Below are 20,082 nucleotides of genomic sequence, written 5' to 3'. Positions count from 1 at the left end.
CAGCAGATGAGCGGAGACGGGCGATGTTATAGAGGTGGAAGTAGGCAGTCTTGGTGATGAAGAGAATATCGACTCAGAAGCTCAGCTCAGGGTCAAATAGGACACTGAGGTTATTAACTGTTACTGTACAGAATTCCTGTATATTCAGCGGGGTACGGGTTACCACAGAGTGCTGTTTCTTCACTGTGCAATAATTGGTCAAGACCTTCGGGAAAGGAGGCAAGAAAACCACAACGCAGGAAATAAGTTTTATTTTCCTTATTTTTTTACAGTTGGAAGGTCTGCAAATTATCTGGCTTCAGGAGTTTTACCAGGTGAGTGAGTGGAGCCTGTTCTCTGAGGTGGTCACTCTCGGCCCGCCTGTTACCTGTTCTCTGAGGTGGTCACTCCTGGCCCGCCTGTAACCTGTTCTCTGAGGTGGTAACTCTCGGCCCACCTGTTACCTGTTCTCTGAGGTGGTCACTCCCGGCCCGCCTGTTACCTGTTCTCTGAGGTGGTCACTCTCGCTCCGCCTGTAACCTGTTCTCCCGGCTCGCCTGTAACCTGTTCTCCCGGCCCGCCTGTTACCTGTTCTCCCGGCCCGCCTGTTACCTGTTCTCTGAGGTGGTCACTCTCGCCTCGCCTGTAACCTGTTCTCCCGGCTCGCCTGTAACCTGTTCTCCCGGCCCGCCTGTTACCTGTTCTCTGAGGTGGTCACTCTCGCCTCGCCTGTAACCTGTTCTCCCGGCTCGCCTGTAACCTGTTCTCCCGGCCCGCCTGTTACCTGTTCTCTGAGGTGGTCACTCTCGCCTCGCCTGTAACCTGTTCTCCCGGCTCGCCTGTAACCTGTTCTCCCGGCCCGCCTGTTACCTGTTCTCTGAGGTGGTCACTCTCGCCTCGCCTGTAACCTGTTCTCCCGGCTCGCCTGTTACATGTTCTCTGAGGTGGTCACTCTCGCCCCGCCTGTAACCTGTTCTCTGAGGTGGTCACTCTCGCCCCGCCTGTTACCTGTTCTCTGAGGTGGTCACTCTCGCCTCGCCTGTAACCTGTTCTCCCGGCTCGCCTGTTACATGTTCTCTGAGGTGGTCACTCTTGCCCCGCCTGTAACCTGTTCTCCCGGCCCGCCTGTTACCTGTTCTCTGAGGTGGTCACTCTCGCCTCGCCTGTAACCTGTTCTCCCGGCTCGCCTGTAACATGTTCTCCCGGCCCGCCTGTTACATGTTCTCTGAGGTGGTCGCTCTCGCCCCGCCTGTTACCTGTTCTCCCGGCTCGCCTGTAACCTGTTCTCTCGCCCCGCCTGTTACCTGTTCTCTGAGGTGGTCACTCTCGGCCCGCCTGTTACCTGTTCTTTGAGGTGGTCACTCTCGGCTCGCCTGTAACCTGTTCTCTGAGGTGGTCACTCTCGGCCCGCCTGTTACCTGTTCTCTGAGGTGGTCACTCTCGGCCCGCCTGTTACCTGTTCTCTGAGGTGGTCACTCTCGCCCCGCCTGTTACCTGTTCTTTGAGGTGGTCACTCTCGGCTCGCCTGTAACCTGTTCACCCGGCTCGCCTGTAACCTGTTCTCCCGGCTCGCCTGTAACCTGTTCTCCCGGCTCGCCTGTGACCTGTTCTCCCGGCTCGCCTGTGACCTGTTCTCCCGGCTCGCCTGTTACCTGTTCTTTCAGGTGGTCACTCTCGGCCCGCCTGTAACCTGTTCTCCCGGCTCGCCTGTGACCTGTTCTCTCGGCTCGCCTGTGACCTGTTCTCTCGGCTCGCCTGTGACCTGCAAGCTGTCGGTTTTTTGTTTCTCCTCATTTTTTCTGTTCTGGTGACCGTTGGTTACAGTTTAATGAAAGAATCACTACAGTGCAAACAGCACGATTCAGGATTTTACACCAGAGGCGATTATTTGTCCGTCATTGAATAGAATAAGAAAGAAAGAGTTTGTGGAACTGAGCTGTGCAGACCAGAGCTCTCGTGTTCCAGGCCCTGTTTCTGCTGAATGAGCTGCGATAAACGAGCTACAATTGGACTCAACGAGTCTGAGTGGGGGAGGTGAAAGGTCAGGTCTGGTGCTTTAAAAACCAGCAAAGGATGACAAAAAGAATAATAAAGAGGGAGAAAATAAATTATGAGAGTAAACTAGCAAGAAATATAAAAACTGACAGTAAAAGCTTCTACAAGTATATAAAAAGGAAGAGGGTAGCTAAAGTAAACATTGGTCCCTTAGAGGATGAGACTGGGGAAATAATAATGGAAAACAAGGAAATGGCAGAGGAATTGAACAGATAATTTGTATCTGTCTTCACAGTAGAAGACACTAATAATATACCAAAAATAGTAGAAAATCAAGGGGCAAAGGGGAGGGAAGAACTAAAAACAATCACTATCACTAGAGAAAAAGTACGAGGTAAACTAATGGGTCTAAAGGCTGACAAGTCCCCTGGACCTGATGGCTTGCATCCGAGGGTCTTAAAGGAAGTGGCTGCAGAGATAGTGGATGCATTGGTTGTAATCTTCCAGAATTCACTAGATTCTGGAAAGGTCCCAGCGGATTGGAAAACCGCAAATGAACACCTGTGGCTCTAAACTGGGGATATGTTTGTGGGCAAGACCCCATGTAGGGCTGGGTTAGGGGGAGTGGGTGGGAGGGTGGTTGTCCCTGCTTGTGTTCAGATTCTCATTTATTTCCTGAGTTTCTGTGCACTGGGACCTGCCACTTCCATCATCTCCGATTCCATTCCCTCCTGTCCTGTTCTTCTTGCCGATGTCTATTTTTGATATTTTTTTAATGCCTGGCTGGGGTGATGGTCGTGGGGTTGGTCCCGACTCCCGACATTGGGGTTGTTTGCTCAGTGGGTGCCATTTATTTCAATGTTTTGGGTGTCCATTACCCCTTCTTCTGGGTTTTCTGTTCCCTCAGGCCAGGGTTCAGTTTTAAGATATGTTCCTTCTGGGTTTTCTTTTCTTGGCCCTTTTATTTCTTTTTTGGATTGTGGCAATCGGGTGTCAAGGGTTTGGGGAGAGGCAACGTGTGCCACAAAGGCTCATCGAGCACAAACACCGGCATAGACCTGTCGGGCCGAATGGCTGTTCCTGTGCTGTACATTCTATGTAAAATGGGGGATGGGAGAGGAAAGCTCACAGCAGACAGTTGTTTACATTTGTACAGCAAACTGTGTATGACAGGGGGTTAACCAATGGTGCCAGCAGTGGCTCGTTGGGTAGCACTCTGATTGTGGGTTCAAGCCCCACTCCAGGGTCTGAAGCCCATAATCCAGCCGAACACTCCCAGTGCAGTACTGAGGGAGTGCTGCACTCTCGGAGGGTCAGTACTGAGGGAGTGCTGCACTGTCGGAGGGTCAGTACTGAGGGAGCACTGCACTCTCGGAGGGTCAGTACTGAGGGAGTGCTGCACTCTCGGAGGGTCAGTACTGAGGGAGCGCTGCACTGTCGGAGGGTCAGTACCGAGGGAGCGCTGCACTCTCGGAGGGTCAGTACTGAGGGAGCGCTGCACTCTCGGAGGGTCAGTACTGAGGGAGCGCTGCACTCTCGGAGGGTCAGTACTGAGGGAGCGCTGCACTGTCGGAGGGTCAGTACTGAGGGAGCGCTGCACTCTCGGAGGGTCAGTACTGAGGGAGCGCTGCACTGTCAGAGGGTCAGTACTGAGGGAGCGCTGCACTCTCGGAGGGTCAGTAGTGAGGGAGCGCTGCACTCTCGGAGGGTCAGTACTGAGGGAGCGCTGCACTCTCGGAGGGTCAGTACTGAGGGAGTGCTGCACTCTCGGAGGGTCAGTACTGAGGGAGTGCTGCACTGTCGGAGGGTCAGTACTGAGGGAGCGCTGCACTCTCGGAGGGTCAGTACTGAGGGAGCGCTGCATTCTCGGAGGGTCAGTACGGAGGGAGCGCTGCACTCTCGGAGGGTCAGTACTGAGGGAGCGCTGCACTCTCGGAGGGTCAGTAGTGAGGGAGCGCTGCACTCTCGGAGGGTCAGTAGTGAGGGAGCGCCGCACTCTCGGAGGGTCAGTACTGAGGGAGCGCTGCACTGTCGGAGGGTCAGTACTGAGGGAGTGCTGCACTGTCGGAGGGTCAGTGCGGAGGGAGCACTGCATTCTCGGAGGGTCAGTACCGAGGGAGCGCTGCACTCTCGGAGGGTCATTACGGAGGGAGCGCTGCACTCTCGGAGGGTCAGTACTGAGGGAGCGCTGCACTCTCGGAGGGTCAGTACTGAGGGAGCGCTGCACTGTCGGAGGGTCAGTACCGAGGGAGCGCTGCACTCTCGGAGGGTCAGTACTGAGGGAGCGCTGCACTCTCGGAGGGTCAGTACCGAGGGAGCGCTACACTCTCGGAGGGTCAGTACTGAGGGAGCGCTGCACTCTCGGAGGGTCAGTACTGAGGGAGCGCTGCACTGTCGGAGGGTCAGTACCGAGGGAGCGCTGCACTCTCGGAGGGTCAGTACCGAGGGAGCGCTACACTCTCGGAGGGTCAGTACTGAGGGAGCGCTGCACTCTCGGCGGGTCAGTACTGAGGGAGCGCTGCACTCTCGGAGGGTCAGTACTGAGGGAGCGCTGCACTCTCGGAGGGTCAGTACTGAGGGAGTGCTGCACTCTCGGAGGGGCAGTACTGAGGGAGTGCTGCACTGTCGGAGGTGCCGTCTTTCGGATGAGACGTTAAACTGAGACCCCGTCTGCCCTCAGGTGGATGTAAAGATCCCAAGGCATTATTCCAAGAAGAGCAGGGGGAGTTCTCCCCGGTGTCCTGGCCAATGTTTATCACTAAAAAGAGATTATCTGGTCATTATCACATCACTGTTTGTGGGATCTTGCTGCCACATTTCCTCCATTACAACACAGAGTACTCTTCAAAAATACTTCATTGGCTGTAAAGTGTTTTTGGACGTTCTGAGGCCATGAAAGACGCAGTAGAAATACAAGTCTTTAATTTTATTAAGGGGATTCTCTCACTCTGCTTAATCTTCATATCACATGAATTATAACTTGTGTGAGGCATTAAGTGGAATTTTAAAAAAGTGTTCATGTGTCCTCGTTCCATTTTGTAACCATGAGTCCGATTTCTTACAATGCTTACAGAATGTGGAGGCTCCAGCCTGCGTTCTCAGTGCAGTTAAACTTTACTGGTTGGGAGTGCAGCTCTGAGAGTGAGCAGCCCCCAATATAACAGGGCAGTATACACTGCACTGTACAGCATAACTGCAGTATACACTGCACTATACAGCATAACTGCAGTATACACTGCACTATACAGCATAACTGCAGTATACACTGCACTATACAGCATAACTGCAATATACACTGCACTGTACAGCATAACTGCAGTATACACTGCACTATACAGCATAACTGCAATATACACTGCACTATAGAGCATAACTGCAGTATACGCTGCACTATACAGCATAATTGCAGTATACACTGCACCATACAGCATAACTGCAGTATACACTGCACCATACAGCATAACTGCAGTATATACTGCACTATACAGCATAACTGCAGCATACGCTGCACTATACAGTATAACTGCAGCATACACTGCACTATACAGCATAACTGCAGTATACACTGCACTATACAGCATAACTGCAGTATACACTGCACTATGCAGTATAACTGCAGCATACACTGCACTATACAGTATAACTGCAGTATACACTGCACTATACAGTATAACTGCAGTATACACTGCACTATACAGTATAACTGCAGTATACACTGCACTATACAGCATAACTGCAGTATACACTGCACTATACAGTATAACTGCAGCATACACTGCACTATACAGCATAACTGCAGTATACACTGTACTGTACAGTATAACTGCAGTATACACTGCACTGTACAGTATAACTGCAGTATACACTGCACTATACAGTATAACTGCACTGTACAGCATAACTGCACTGTACAGCATAACTGCAGTATACACTGCACTACACAGCATAACTGCAGTATACACTGCACTACACAGCATTACTTTAGTATACGCTGCACTATACAGTATAACTGCAGTATACACTGCACTATACAGTATAACTGCAGCATACACTGCACTATACAGCATAACTGCAGTATACACTGCACTGTACAGTATAACTGCAGTATACACTGCACTATACAGCATAACTGCAGTATACACTGCACTATACAGTATAACTGCAGTATACGCTGCACTATACAGTATAACTGCAGCATACACTGCACTATACAGCATAACTGCAGTATACACTGCACTATACAGCATAACTGCAGCATACACTGCACTGTACAGTATAACTGCAGTATACACTGCACTATACAGCATAACTGCAGTATACACTGCACTATACAGCATAACTGCAGTATACATTGCACTATACAGCATAACTGCAGTATACACTGCACTATACAGCATAACTGCAGCATACACTGCACTGTACAGTATAACTGCAGCATACACTGCACTATACAGTATAACTGCAGCATACACTGCACTATACAGTATAACTGCAGTATACGCTGCACTGTACAGTATAACTGCAGTATACGCTGCACTGTACAGTATAACTGCAGTATACACTGCACAAAACAGCATAACTGCAGTATACGCTGCACTATACAGTATAACTGCAGTATACGCTGCACTATACAGTATAGCTGCAGTATACCCTGCACTGTACAGCATAACTGCAGTATACGCTGCACTATACAGCATAACTGCAGTATACGCTGCACTATACAGTATAGCTGCAGTATACCCTGCACTGTACAGCATAACTGCAGTATACGCTGCACTATTCAGTATAGCTGCAGTATACCCTGCACTGTACAGCATAACTGCAGTATACGCTGCACTATACAGCATAACTGCAGTATACGCTGCACTATACAGTATAACTGCAGTATACGCTGCACTATACAGTATAACTGCAGTATACACTGCACTATACAGTATAACTGCAGTGTACGCTGCACTATACAGTATAACTGCAGCATACACTGCACTATACAGCATAACTGCAGTATACGCTGCACTATACAGTATAACTGCAGCATACACTGCACTATACAGCATAACTGCAGTATACGCTGCACTATACAGCATAACTGCAGTATACGCTGCACTATACAGTATAACTGCAGTATACGCTGCACTATACAGTATAACTGCAGTATACACTGCACTATACAGTATAACTGCAGTGTACGCTGCACTATACAGTATAACTGCAGCATACACTGCACTATACAGCATAACTGCAGTATACGCTGCACTATACAGTATAACTGCAGTATACGCTGCACTATACAGTATAACTGCAGCATACACTGCACTATACAGCATAACTGCAGTATACGCTGCACTGTACAGTATAACTGCAGCATACACTGCACTATACAGTACAACTGCAGTGTACGCTGCACTACACAGTATAACTGCAGTATACACTGCACTATACAGCATAACTGCAGTATACGCTGCACTGTACAGCATAACTGCAGTATACACTGCACTATACAGCATAACTGCAGTATACATTGCACTATACAGCATAACTGCAGTATACACTGCACTATACAGCATAACTGCAGCATACACTGCACTGTACAGTATAACTGCAGCATACACTGCACTATACAGTATAACTGCAGCATACACTGCACTATACAGTATAACTGCAGTATACGCTGCACTGTACAGTATAACTGCAGTATACGCTGCACTGTACAGTATAACTGCAGTATACACTGCACGAAACAGCATAACTGCAGTATACGCTGCACTATACAGTATAACTGCAGTATACGCTGCACTATACAGTATAGCTGCAGTATACCCTGCACTGTACAGCATAACTGCAGTATACGCTGCACTATACAGCATAACTGCAGTATACGCTGCACTATACAGCATAACTGCAGTATACACTGCACTATACAGCATAACTGCAGTATACGCTGCACTATACAGTATAACTGCAGTATACGCTGCACTATACAGTATAACTGCAGTATACACTGCACTATACAGTATAACTGCAGTGTACGCTGCACTATACAGTATAACTGCAGCGTACACTGCACTATACAGCATAACTGCAGTATACGCTGCACTATACAGTATAACTGCAGCATACACTGCACTATACAGCATAACTGCAGTATACGCTGCACTATACAGCATAACTGCAGTATACGCTGCACTATACAGCATAACTGCAGTATACGCTGCACTATACAGTATAACTGCAGTATACGCTGCACTATACAGTATAACTGCAGTATACACTGCACTATACAGTATAACTGCAGTGTACGCTGCACTATACAGTATAACTGCAGCGTACACTGCACTATACAGCATAACTGCAGTATACGCTGCACTATACAGTATAACTGCAGCATACACTGCACTATACAGCATAACTGCAGTATACGCTGCACTATACAGCATAACTGCAGTATACGCTGCACTATACAGTATAACTGCAGTATACGCTGCACTATACAGTATAACTGCAGTATACACTGCACTATACAGTATAACTGCAGTGTACGCTGCACTATACAGTATAACTGCAGCATACACTGCACTATACAGCATAACTGCAGTATACGCTGCACTATACAGTATAACTGCAGTATACGCTGCACTATACAGTATAACTGCAGCATACACTGCACTATACAGCATAACTGCAGTATACGCTGCACTGTACAGTATAACTGCAGCATACACTGCACTATACAGTACAACTGCAGTGTACGCTGCACTACACAGTATAACTGCAGTATACACTGCACTATACAGCATAACTGCAGTATACGCTGCACTGTACAGCATAACTGCAGTATACGCTGCACTATACAGCATAACTGCAGTATACGCTGCACTGTACAGTATAACTGCAGCATACACTGCACTATACAGCATAACTGCAGTATACCCTGCACTGTGCAGCATAACTGCAGTATACGCTGCACTATACAGCATAACTGCAGTATACGCTGCACCATACAGTACAACTGCAGTGTACGCTGCACTACACAGTATAACTGCAGTATACACTGCACTATACAGCATAACTGCAGTATACGCTACACTGTACAGTATAACTGCAGTATGCACTGCACTGTACAGTATAACTGCAGTCTAAATGGCACACCTAGAATTTCTAGTTGTGGGTGGAATTTGTTTCTTTGCCAAATGTTGATGCTCTTCAAGCTGTGACCGATCTTCACGGTTCAGTTGTTGTCATTCTTTAGCTTGTTCTATCTTTAGGACGCTCAGCAAAGCAGTGAAACTGGTTGGAGCAGGTCAGACATCTCCAAAAGTCCAAACAAATTCCAGCCATTGTTCTACTTTCTGTCCAAATTTCTTCATTTGCCGGTAATGATATTCCCCAGATGCAGAACACACCCTGCCCTGTGAATCACAGCAGTGCTGTCTTAACAGCAACGTCCCAGTAGGCTCCAGCTGTACAATGCCACTTCAGTTAAAAGGGAAGTGGATTTCATCGAGTTGCCTCATTGTCCTTCTGCTAATCCTCGAACACCTCTCTCGCTCCAGGATACAACAAACAGCTGCACATGGAACGCTAATCTTTCCCTCAGCTCCAGCTGCCAATGTCTCTCTGTCTTTCTTTATATTATTATTGTTACTACTGTAGTCATTGTCCCTCAAACTTTTCCGCCTTGTTCCTTCTAAGCTACAAAAGCCGGCAACGCCTCGATTTTAAAATTCTCATCCTTGTTTTCAAATCCCTCCATGGCCTCGCCCCTCCCTATCTCTGTAACCTCCTCCAGCCCTACAACCCTCCGAGATCTCTGCGCTCCTCCAACTCTTGCCCCTTGTGCATTCCCGATTTTAATCGCTCCACCATTGGCGGCCGTGCCTTCAGCTGCCTTGGGCCCTGAGCTCTGGAATTCCCTCCCTAAACCTCTCCGCCTCTCTCTCCTCCTTTAAGACGCTCCTTAAAACCTACCTCTTTGACCGAGCTTTTGGTCACCTGTCCTAATATCTACTCATGTGGCTCGGTGGTAAATTTTGTCTGATGAAGCGCCTTGGGACGTTTTACTATGTTAAAGGCGCTATATAAATGCAAGTTGTTGTTGTACGTGCCCTTCCTCCGACATGTATCCTCACTCTGCACTGTCTCCCATTCCAATTCATACTTTCCCAGGATCTCAAACCTGTCGAACACCTCCCCTCCCTCAGTCTTCCCCTCTCCCTACAAACATTTACCCAGTGTCACCTAACAACTGTTTCTGAGTTACCTCATCTCCCGGCCTTTGTTTGAACCTGGCTGGTGCCCGAAAACACGCAAAAGTTGTCCAACCACTTCCAAAATAACAACCTGACACGGCTCCCAAGAAGCTGACGACCGGAGAACAGCCCTTATATGTGAAGACCTGTTGTCCCCCCGGGCTGTCTGCCAGGAGCAGTCAGTACACGGAACATTCCTTCACTGGGATTAGACAAATTAAAAAAAATTACAACAAATGATAGAGTAAATAAGGAGAAACTGTTTCCACTGGCAGGAGGGTCGGTGACCAGAGGACACAGATTTAAGATAATTGGCAGGAGAACCAGAGGGGAGATGAGAATTTTTTTTACGCAGCGAGTTGTTATGATCTGGAATGCGCTGCCTGAAAGGGCGGTGGAAGCAGATTCAATAATAACCTTCAAAAGGGAATTGGATAAATACTTGAAAAGGAAAAAATTTGCAGGGCTACGGGGAAAGAGCAGGGGAGTGGGTCTAATTGGATAGCTCTTTCAAAGAGCTGACACAGGCACGATGGGCTGAATGGCCTCCCCCTATGCTGAAAGATTCTATGCATGAAAGCCTGAAGGGACAATTCAGATATTGAAGGGACAAAATTGGTGAGTCATTTCTGCCAGCATCAAATGTGTGCCTTCAACTATTTGCAAAAAACACATAAATCCTTCCCCCAGGATAACTCTGTCCCTTCAGGAGAAGAGGGGAGAAAATGGAGGCAGGTGGAACTGTAAAGTTCAACTTAAGCAAGTGCTGTGTTGCCCCTCTGTTTCCACAGGCGGTGAGTAAATTCAAGCCTCATTTCATCGCTGTTCATTGCCAGGAGATCGGAGGGAAGGACTACAGTTCTGGCATGGTGCACGTGGACACATTTGTAGAGTGAGTGGCAAAAGTAATTCTCTCTGTGGGTGTTACAGGAACTCTGGTGGTGGATGAATAAATGTGGAACGTTAGATTTCAGTCAGCAATTGGTGCCCTGGGATCTTCAACATTCACTTCAACAGGGAGCGCAAAATCTCGGCCGACACTCCCAGTGCAGTACTGAGGGAGTGCTGCACTGTCGGAGGTGCCGTCTTTCGGATGAGACGTTAAACCGAGGCCCCGTCTGCCCTCTCAGGTGGATGCAAAAAGATCCCATGGCCACTATTTCGAAGAGCAGGGGAGTTCTCCCCGGTGTCCTGGCCAATATTTATCCCTCGACCAATATCACTAAAACAAATTATCTGGTAATTTATCACATTGCTGTTTGTGGGATCTTGCTGAGCACAAGTTGGCTGCTGCGTTTCCTAATTTAAGTACTTTAAAAAGTACTGTATTGACTGTAAAGCCCTTTGGGACGTCCCGAGGTTGTGAAAGATGCTCTATAAATGCAAGCTCTTTCTCACCATGTTGATCACAATGACGTCTACGAGGTCACCAGCACTCCCAACAGGCTCTTGGAGGTACTGCAGCGTTAAACCGATTGAAATAAATTCGTAGCTGATTTTCTTTTGGTGGTCAGCATATTTCAATTTGTCCAAGGCTGCGGGATTCTTCGGGATTCTCACTGAAAAGGAGTGAGGCGATAATCCAGCACTGTGGTACCATATTGCCTGATTTCCCAAAGGGCCAGGCCGCCTTTGCTGTGCCTCTCTGTGGTGAGGCTGGCTGGAAGCTGGGGTGTGAGGGACAGAGTCTTCCCTCCTGCACCATGTGCTGTTATTCCAATCTGAACCTCATTTTGTTTTCCTACAGCGACATTCTTTCCAGTAAAGAGATGAGAGAGTACGACCGAGCTCGTGTCTACCTCGACAAGGATTTTACCGCTCAGGACCATTTCACAGTAAGTGCCCCGCTGTGCTGTTAATGAAGGAATGTCGAGCATTTAGAAAGCAACTTATCACGTCTCGCAGACACATTCTCCGTGTGTGACAGTGAGCGATATTATGTAAACAAGTGTGCAGCCATTTTACACCACCACTAACAGCAAAAGATGAAGGACGAGGATTTATTGGCCTTGGAGGGGGTGCAGCACAGAGACACCTGAATGATACTGGGGCTAAAAGGTTTAAAACACCTCGATTAGATCACCCCTTAATCTTCTATACTCAAGGGAAGACAAGCCTAGTCTATGTTGCATAGACCAGGCTTGTAGTCTATGTTGCATAGACCAGACTTGTAGTCTATGTTGCGTAGACCAGGCTTGTTGTCTATGTTGCGTAGACCAGGCTTGTTGTCTATGTTGCGTAGACCAGGCTTGTAGTCTATGTTGCATAGACCAGGCTTGTAGTCTTTGTTGCATAGACCAGACTTGTTGTCTATGTTGCATAGACCAGGCTTGTAGTCTATGTTGCATAGACCAGGCTTGTAGTCTTTGTTGCATAGACCAGACTTGTTGTCTATGTTGCATAGACCGGGCTTGTAGTCTTTGTTGCATAGACCAGGCTTGTAGTCTTTGTTGCATAGACCAGGCTTGTTGTCTATGTTGCTTAGACCAGGCTTGTTGTCTATGTTGCATAGACCAGGCTTGTTGTCTATGTTGCATAGACCAGGCTTGTTGTCTATGTTGCTTAGACCAGGCTTGTTGTCTATGTTGCATAGACCAGGCTTGTTGTCTATGTTGCATAGACCAGGCTTGTTGTCTATGTTGCTTAGACCAGGCTTGTTGTCTATGTTGCATAGACCAGGCTTGTTGTCTATGTTGCATAGACCAGGCTTGTTGTCTATGTTGCTTAGACCAGGCTTGTTGTCTATGTTGCATAGACCAGGCTTGTTGTCTATGTTGCATAGACCAGGCTTGTTGTCTTTGTTGCATAGACCAGGCTTGTTGTCTATGTTGCATAGACCAGGCTTGTATTCCCTCGCGTATCAAAGATTAAGGGATGATCTAATCGAGGTTTTTAAGATGATGAAAGGATTTGATGGGGTGGATGGAGAGAAACTATTTCCTCTGGTGGGGGGAGTCCAGAACAAGGGGGAATAACCTTAAAATTAGAGCCCGGCCGTTCAGGGGCGATGTCAGGAAGCTTCTTCTTCACACAAAGGGGAGTGTAAATCGGGGGTCAGTTGACTTGGTGGGCCTTAAAGTCACAACCTGCTGACTGTCAGGTGAGAGTGACTGAGGCAGGGGGCAGGGGGCAGGGGCCCGCCTGATTGGGTAAGAACACTACAGTCCAGTTTTTGAGAGTGAGCACCCAGTCATTTTGATAATCGAAAGCCAGACACCAACAGTGTGAGTAAATTTGGTGAGTGTTCGATCATTGAGTTTTCATGAGATGTTAAAGGCACTAAATACAGGATGTAACTTCCTTTTTTAGCTTCCAAAAAGCTGACTTTGCAATTATCACCCACTAGATGGCCACAGGCTGCCACAGAAAGTCAAGCTGTACAATTTGTAATTCTCTCCCTGGTCCGACTTGCCCTTCTGCCTGATGTCTTCCGCACATTGCAACTTGTGCTTGTTCCGGAGACCCCTGGGCCCCATTCCCAATGACGGGAGTGTCCTGGCGTCTCTCCTGGTTGTGGGAATGGGGGGAGGGCCACTTTCTCATGCCCTGTAAAATCTGGAACCCTCCTGAGACTACACTGTCCCAAGGACCTTGTGCACTGGCTGTGGGCGACTAAACGGAGAGAGAGCAGTCCTCACTGAACCGTATTTCTGAAGGCCACTGCCCATTGGGGAATCTTTAGACTCAGGAGGATAGAAGGAAGCAATTCATGTTTTATGCACAGAAACATCTTGCATTTATATAGCACCTTTAACAAACAGCAACATGGGAGCAGCAGGTTCAGGATGGGGGATCTCCAGCTCAGAAGATGGCAGGCCTGCGTTCCCCAGCACGATCTGCTCCCTTGGCCTGTACATGACGAGGATCAAACGATCCCAACCCACTTGTTCTAATCCCACTCACAACTCAATGAGCTGCTGCTGAAACCAAAGTTAATAAATTGAACCTAGATTAAAATTATTGATCCCTTCATTTGCAAACGATAAATAAAATCGGAGGACAGCTCCAGATGTGTCAGACAGCTGGTACCGATTTAAAAATGGGAGAGCGTGTCAGAATATTTCTTTAATTTTGGGGCCCATGTGTGCTTTTGATTGATTCCCCATTAGTTTCGGGGCTGCTGCCAGTTAATCTTTGTTCCTCTCACTCACTGACCCCCCGTAGAAATGGCATTTTGATATATAATCACTTGTAAGTCAATAGATTTTTATTAAAACTGTGCACGCTTTGAGTGTTTGATTAATGTCGGGGACGATTTGTTATAAAGAAAATGGAAGGTTTTGGATCAGTCTGCCCAGACTGTGACTGAAAAATTTTACAGAACATTAATGATTGTCAAGAGTAAACAATTGGATAAACACAGGAGACCTGAGAGAATCAAACTCACATCCACTGGCTGTGGGTTACAATTCACAGGGTGACTCTTGGGATGGAAATGTACTGCCCAGTGTAGGACTGAGCCACTCAGGCCAGGATGGTTCTGGGATGAATCACCAGCCTGTCCTGCGTTAGTTGCTGTCACCTGGACCCCAGGTCGAGGTGTTAGAATTGGTCACAACTCACGGGTTGAGTGAGGTGGAAATATCAGCCAAGATTTGCACTCCTGATTGCTGTTCCAGTGCCTCCTGCTGGGAAGTGTGTGAATGTCGGGGGATTGACAGGCTTGGCTCTGCTGTCATGTCCCCCACTGTAAAATAATCTGTTCATACCCACTGTCCCCGCTGACACGTGAATAATTGCTGATTGGAGAGGGGCTGGTGTCCACATGCTCCAGGCCATTGCTCACGGGTGGTCAAACACAGAGACAATCGGAGTCAAGGCCAATCTCATTCCAATGTCCGCACGCTTCTCAGCCGCGGGCAGTCTGAGCAGATCTGTGTAGCTCCACACTGAACATCCTGTGTTCTCGTTCTCTTCCCTGCCTGCCCATGTTATTGAAATCAACAACTTGCATTTATACAGTGCCTTTAACATAGTAAAACATCCCAAGGCGCTTCACAGGAGAGTTAGCAAATAAAATTTTGACACCGAGCCCCCTAAGACATTCGGACAGGTGATCAAAAGCTTTGTTAAAGAGTTAGGTTTTAAGCAGCGTCTTAAAGGAGGAGAGAGAGGCGGAGAGGTTCAGGCAGCTGAAGGCATGGCCGCCAATGGTGAAGTGATTTAAAATCGGGGATGTGCGAGAGGCCAGAATTGGAGGGACACAGAGATCTCGGAGGGTTGTCGGGCTGGAGGAGGTTACAGAGATAGGGAGGGGCGAGGCGCTGGAGGGATTTGAACATGAGGATGAGAATTTTAAAATCGAGGCGTCCCCGGACCGGGAACCAATGTCGGTCAGGGAGCACAGGGGTGATGGTTGAGTGGGACTTGGTAATGAGTTAGGATACGGGCAGCAGGACTTTCAGATGAGCTGGAGTTTACAGAGGGTGGAAGATGGGAGGTCGGCCAGGAGAGCATTGAAATGGTGGAGTCTGGAGGTAACAGAGGCATGGATGAGGGTTTCAGCAGCAGATGGGCTGAGGCAGGGGCGGAGACGGGCGATGTTAGGGAGGTGGAGGTAGGCAGTCTTGGTGATGGAGGTCAGAAGCTGATCTCGGGTCAAATAGGAGTCCGAAATCAAGTTTCATTGCATCGTCTACTCTTCTGACTCATTCATTACCTCAACCAGAAACACTGGAATTCCTTCCCTCTCTCCATCTTCAATCTTCTGGCTTTTAAAAGCCAAGCATGGACTCACCTAATCACAACTCTCACCTTCTGTCCTTCTCTTTACAACCTCAGTGATGCCCAACACTTTGGGCCTTGACGGACTGATGAGCTGGCTTTCTTCAGTTTAAGAGGGATGTATAGATTTTGCTCGCCATCAGCTGGTTTGAAGACTGTTTCGCAGTTGGCGTTGGAACGGGTGAAACCTTTGACCCTGGCCGGGCTTGATTTGAACTAAATGCGACAGGTCCTAACTGCCAATCTGGAGCCCTCGGTCAGTAGTCAACTGCTGTCACTGCAGAGTATGCCCTCGTTGCGGAGAGTTTGATACGCTGGTGACAGACTGCAGTTTGTTGTAGTCCACGAGTTGCCCTGATCAGCAGGAAGATATTGAAGTCATTTTGTCAGGCCCGCTTACACTCCCACCTTCAGCCAGAATCTCACGCACGAGGATAGCAATCTCCAGTCTCAGCATTGTGACCCTGCGCCTGTCTGTGTCGGTAACACCGTGTATTTTGTGACCCTGCGCCTGTCTGTGTCGGTAACACCGTGTATTTTATGACCCTGCGCCTGTCTGTGTCGGTAACACCGTGTATTTTGTGACCCTAGTCCTGTCTGTGTCGGTAACACCGTGTATTTTATGACCCTAGTCCTGTCTGTGTCGGTAACACCGTGTATTGTGTGACCCTGCGCCTGTCTGTGTCGGTAACACCGTGTATTTTGTGACCCTAGTCCTGTCTGTGTCGGTAACACCGTGTATTTTGTGACCCTGCGCCTGTCTGTGTCGGTAACACCGTGTATTTTGTGACCCTGCGCCTGTCTGTGTCAGTAACACCGTGTATTTTGTGACCCTGCGCCTGTCTGTGTCGGTGACACCGTGTATTTTGTGACCCTGCGCCAGTCTGTGTCGGTAACACCGTGTATTTTGTGACCCTGCGCCTGTCTGTGTCGGTAACACCGTGTATTTTGTGACCCTGCGCCTGTCCGTGTCGGTAACACCGTGTATTGTGTGACCCTGTGCCTGTCTGTGTCGGTAACACCGTGTATTTTGTGACCCTGCGCCTGTCTGTGTCGGTAACACCGTGTATTTTGTGACCCTAGTCCTGTCTGTGTCGGTAACACTGTGTATTTTGTGACCCTGCGCCTGTCTGTGTCGGTAACACCGTGTATTTTGTGACCCTAGTCCTGTCTGTGTCGGTAACACCGTGTATTTTGTGACCCTGCGCCTGTCTGTGTCGGTAACACCGTGTATTTTGTGACCCTAGTCCTGTCTGTGTCGGTAACACTGTGTATTTTGTGACCCTGTGCCTGTCTGTGTCGGTAACACCGTGTATTTTGTGACCCTGTGCCTGTCTGTGTCGGTAACACCGTGTATTGTGTGACCCTGCGCCTGTCTGTGTCGGTAACACCGTGTATTTTGTGACCCTAGTCCTGTCTGTGTCGGTAACACTGTGTATTTTGTGACCCTGCGCCTGTCTGTGTCGGTAACACCGTGTATTTTATGACCCTGTGCCTGTCTGTGTCGGTAACACCGTGTATTGTGTGACCCTGCGCCTGTCTGTGTCGGTAACACCGTGTATTTTGTGACCCTAGTCCTGTCTGTGTCGGTAACACTGTGTATTTTGTGACCCTGCGCCTGTCTGTGTCGGTAACACCGTGTATTGTGTGACGCTAGTCCTGTCTGTGTCGGTAACACCGTGTATTTTGTGACCCTGCACCTGTCTGTGTCGGTAACACCGTGTATTTTATGACCCTGCGCCTGTCTGTGTCGGTAACACCGTGTATTTTGTGACCCTGTGCCTGTCTGTGTCGGTAACACCGTGTATTTTGTGACCCTAGTCCTGTCTGTGTCGGTAACACCGTGTATTGTGTGACCCTGCGCCTGTCTGTGTCGGTAACACCGTGTATTTTGTGACCCTGCGCCTGTCTGTGTCGGTAACACCGTGTATTTTATGACCCTGCGCCTGTCTGTGTTGGTAACACCGTGTATTTTGTGACCCTGCGCCTGTCTGTGTCGGTAACACCGTGTATTTTGTGATCCTGTGCCTGTCTGTGTCGGTAACACCGTGTATTTTATGACCCTGTGCCTGTCTGTGTCGGTAACACCGTGTATTGTGTGACCCTAGTCCTGTCTGTGTCGGTAACACCGTGTATTGTGAGACCCTTGTCCTGTCTGTGTCGGTAACACCGTGTATTTTGTGACCCTGCGCCTGTCTGTGTCGGTAACACCGTGTATTTTATGACCCTGTGCCTGTCTGTGTCGGTAACACCGTGTATTGTGTGACACTTGTCCTGTCTGTGTCGGTAACACCGTGTATTTTGTGACCCTGCGCCTGTCTGTGTCGGTAACACCGTGTATTTTATGACCCTGTGCCTGTCTGTGTCGGTAACACCGTGTATTTTGTGACCCTAGTCCTGTCTGTGTCGGTAACACCGTGTATTTTATGACCCTAGTCCTGTCTGTGTCGGTAACACCGTGTATTTTGTGACCCTGCGCCTGTCTGTGTCGGTAACACCGTGTATTTTATGACCCTAGTCCTGTCTGTGTCGGTAACACCGTGTATTTTGTGACCCTGTGCCTGTCTGTGTCGGTAACACCGTGTATTTTGTGACCCTGTGCCTGTCTGTGTCGGTAACACCGTGTATTTTATGACCCTGCGCCTGTCTGTGTCGGTAACACCGTGTATTTTGTGACCCTGCACCTGTCTGTGTCGGTAACACCGTGTATTTTATGACCCTGTGCCTGTCTGTGTCGGTAACACCGTGTATTTTATGACCCTGTGCCTGTCTGTGTCGGTAACACCGTGTATTGTGTGACCCTAGTCCTGTCTGTGTCGGTAACACCGTGTATTTTGTGACCCTGCGCCTGTCTGTGTCGGTAACACCGTGTATTGTGTGACCCTGCGCCTGTCTGTGTCGGTAACACCGTGTATTTTGTGACCCTGCGCCTGTCTGTGTCGGTAACACCGTGTATTTTGTGACCCTGCGCCTGTCTGTGTCGGTAACACCGTGTATTTTATGACCCTGCGCCTGTCTGTGTCGGTAACACCGTGTATTTTGTGACCCTAGTCCTGTCTGTGTCGGTAACACCGTGTATTTTATGACCCTGTGCCTGTCTGTGTCGGTAACACCGTGTATTGTGTGACCCTGCACCTGTCTGTGTCGGTAACACCGTGTATTTTATGACCCTAGTACTGTCTGTGTCGGTAACACCGTGTATTGTGTCACCCTGTGCCTGTCTGTGTCGGTAACACCGTGTATTGTGTGACCCTGCGCCTGTCTGTGTCGGTAACACCGTGTATTTTGTGACCCTGCGCCTGTCTGTGTCGGGAACACCGTGTATTTTGTGACCCTGCGCCTGTCTGTCTCGGTAACACCGTGTATTTTATGACCCTGTGCCTGTCTGTGTCGGTAACACCGTGTATTGTGTGACCCTGTGCCTGTCTGTGTCGGTAACACCGTGTATTGTGTGACCCTGCGCCTGTCTGTGTCGGTAACACCGTGTATTTTTTGACCCTGCGCCTGTCTGTGTCGGTAACACCGTGTATGTTGTGACCCTAGTCCTGTCTGTGTCGGTAACACCGTGTATTTTGTGACCCTAGTCCTGTCTGTGTCGGTAACACCGTGTATTTTGTGACCCTGCGCCTGTCTGTGTCGGTAACACCGTGTATTTTATGACCCTGCGCCTGGCTGTGTCGGTAACACCGTGTATTTTGTGACCCTAGTCCTGTCTGTGTCGGTAACACCGTGTATTTTATGACCCTGCGCCTGTCTGTGTCGGTAACACCGTGTATTTTGTGACCCTGCGACTGTCTGTGTCGGTAACACCGTGTATTTTATGACCCTAGTCCTGTCTGTGTCGGTAACACCGTGTATTTTATGACCCTGCGCTTGTCTGTGTCGGTAACACCGTGTATTTTATGACCCTGCGCCTGTCTGTTTCGGTAACACCATGTATTTTATGACCCTGCGCCTGTCTGTGTCGGTAACACCGTGTATTGTGTGACCCTGTGCCTGTCTGTGTCGGTAACACCGTGTATTGTGTGACCCTGTGCCTGTCTGTGTCGGTAACACCGTTTATTTTTTGACCCTGCGCCTGTCTGTGTCGGTAACACCGTGTATTGTGTGACCCTGTGCCTGTCTGTGTCGGTAA

General features: G+C 48.7%; 1 protein-coding gene across 1 annotated transcript in view; it reads left to right on the top strand.

Moving 5' to 3' along the window:
- LOC137335856 (inositol polyphosphate-5-phosphatase A-like) overlaps nucleotides 1–20,082 on the top strand; it is a 70,632-nt gene that overhangs the window by 14,415 nt on the left and 36,135 nt on the right. Inside the window, exons 2-4 of the mRNA XM_068001336.1 lie at nucleotides 273–314; nucleotides 11,015–11,115; nucleotides 11,971–12,058. Coding sequence (XP_067857437.1) covers nucleotides 273–314; nucleotides 11,015–11,115; nucleotides 11,971–12,058 — 231 coding nt within the window. The remainder of the gene's footprint in view (nucleotides 1–272; nucleotides 315–11,014; nucleotides 11,116–11,970; nucleotides 12,059–20,082) is intronic.

This window comes from Heptranchias perlo, chromosome 20, assembly GCF_035084215.1.
Source record: "Heptranchias perlo isolate sHepPer1 chromosome 20, sHepPer1.hap1, whole genome shotgun sequence".
NCBI lineage: Eukaryota > Metazoa > Chordata > Chondrichthyes > Hexanchiformes > Hexanchidae > Heptranchias > Heptranchias perlo.
This window is presented reverse-complemented; position numbering and strand designations above follow the sequence as displayed.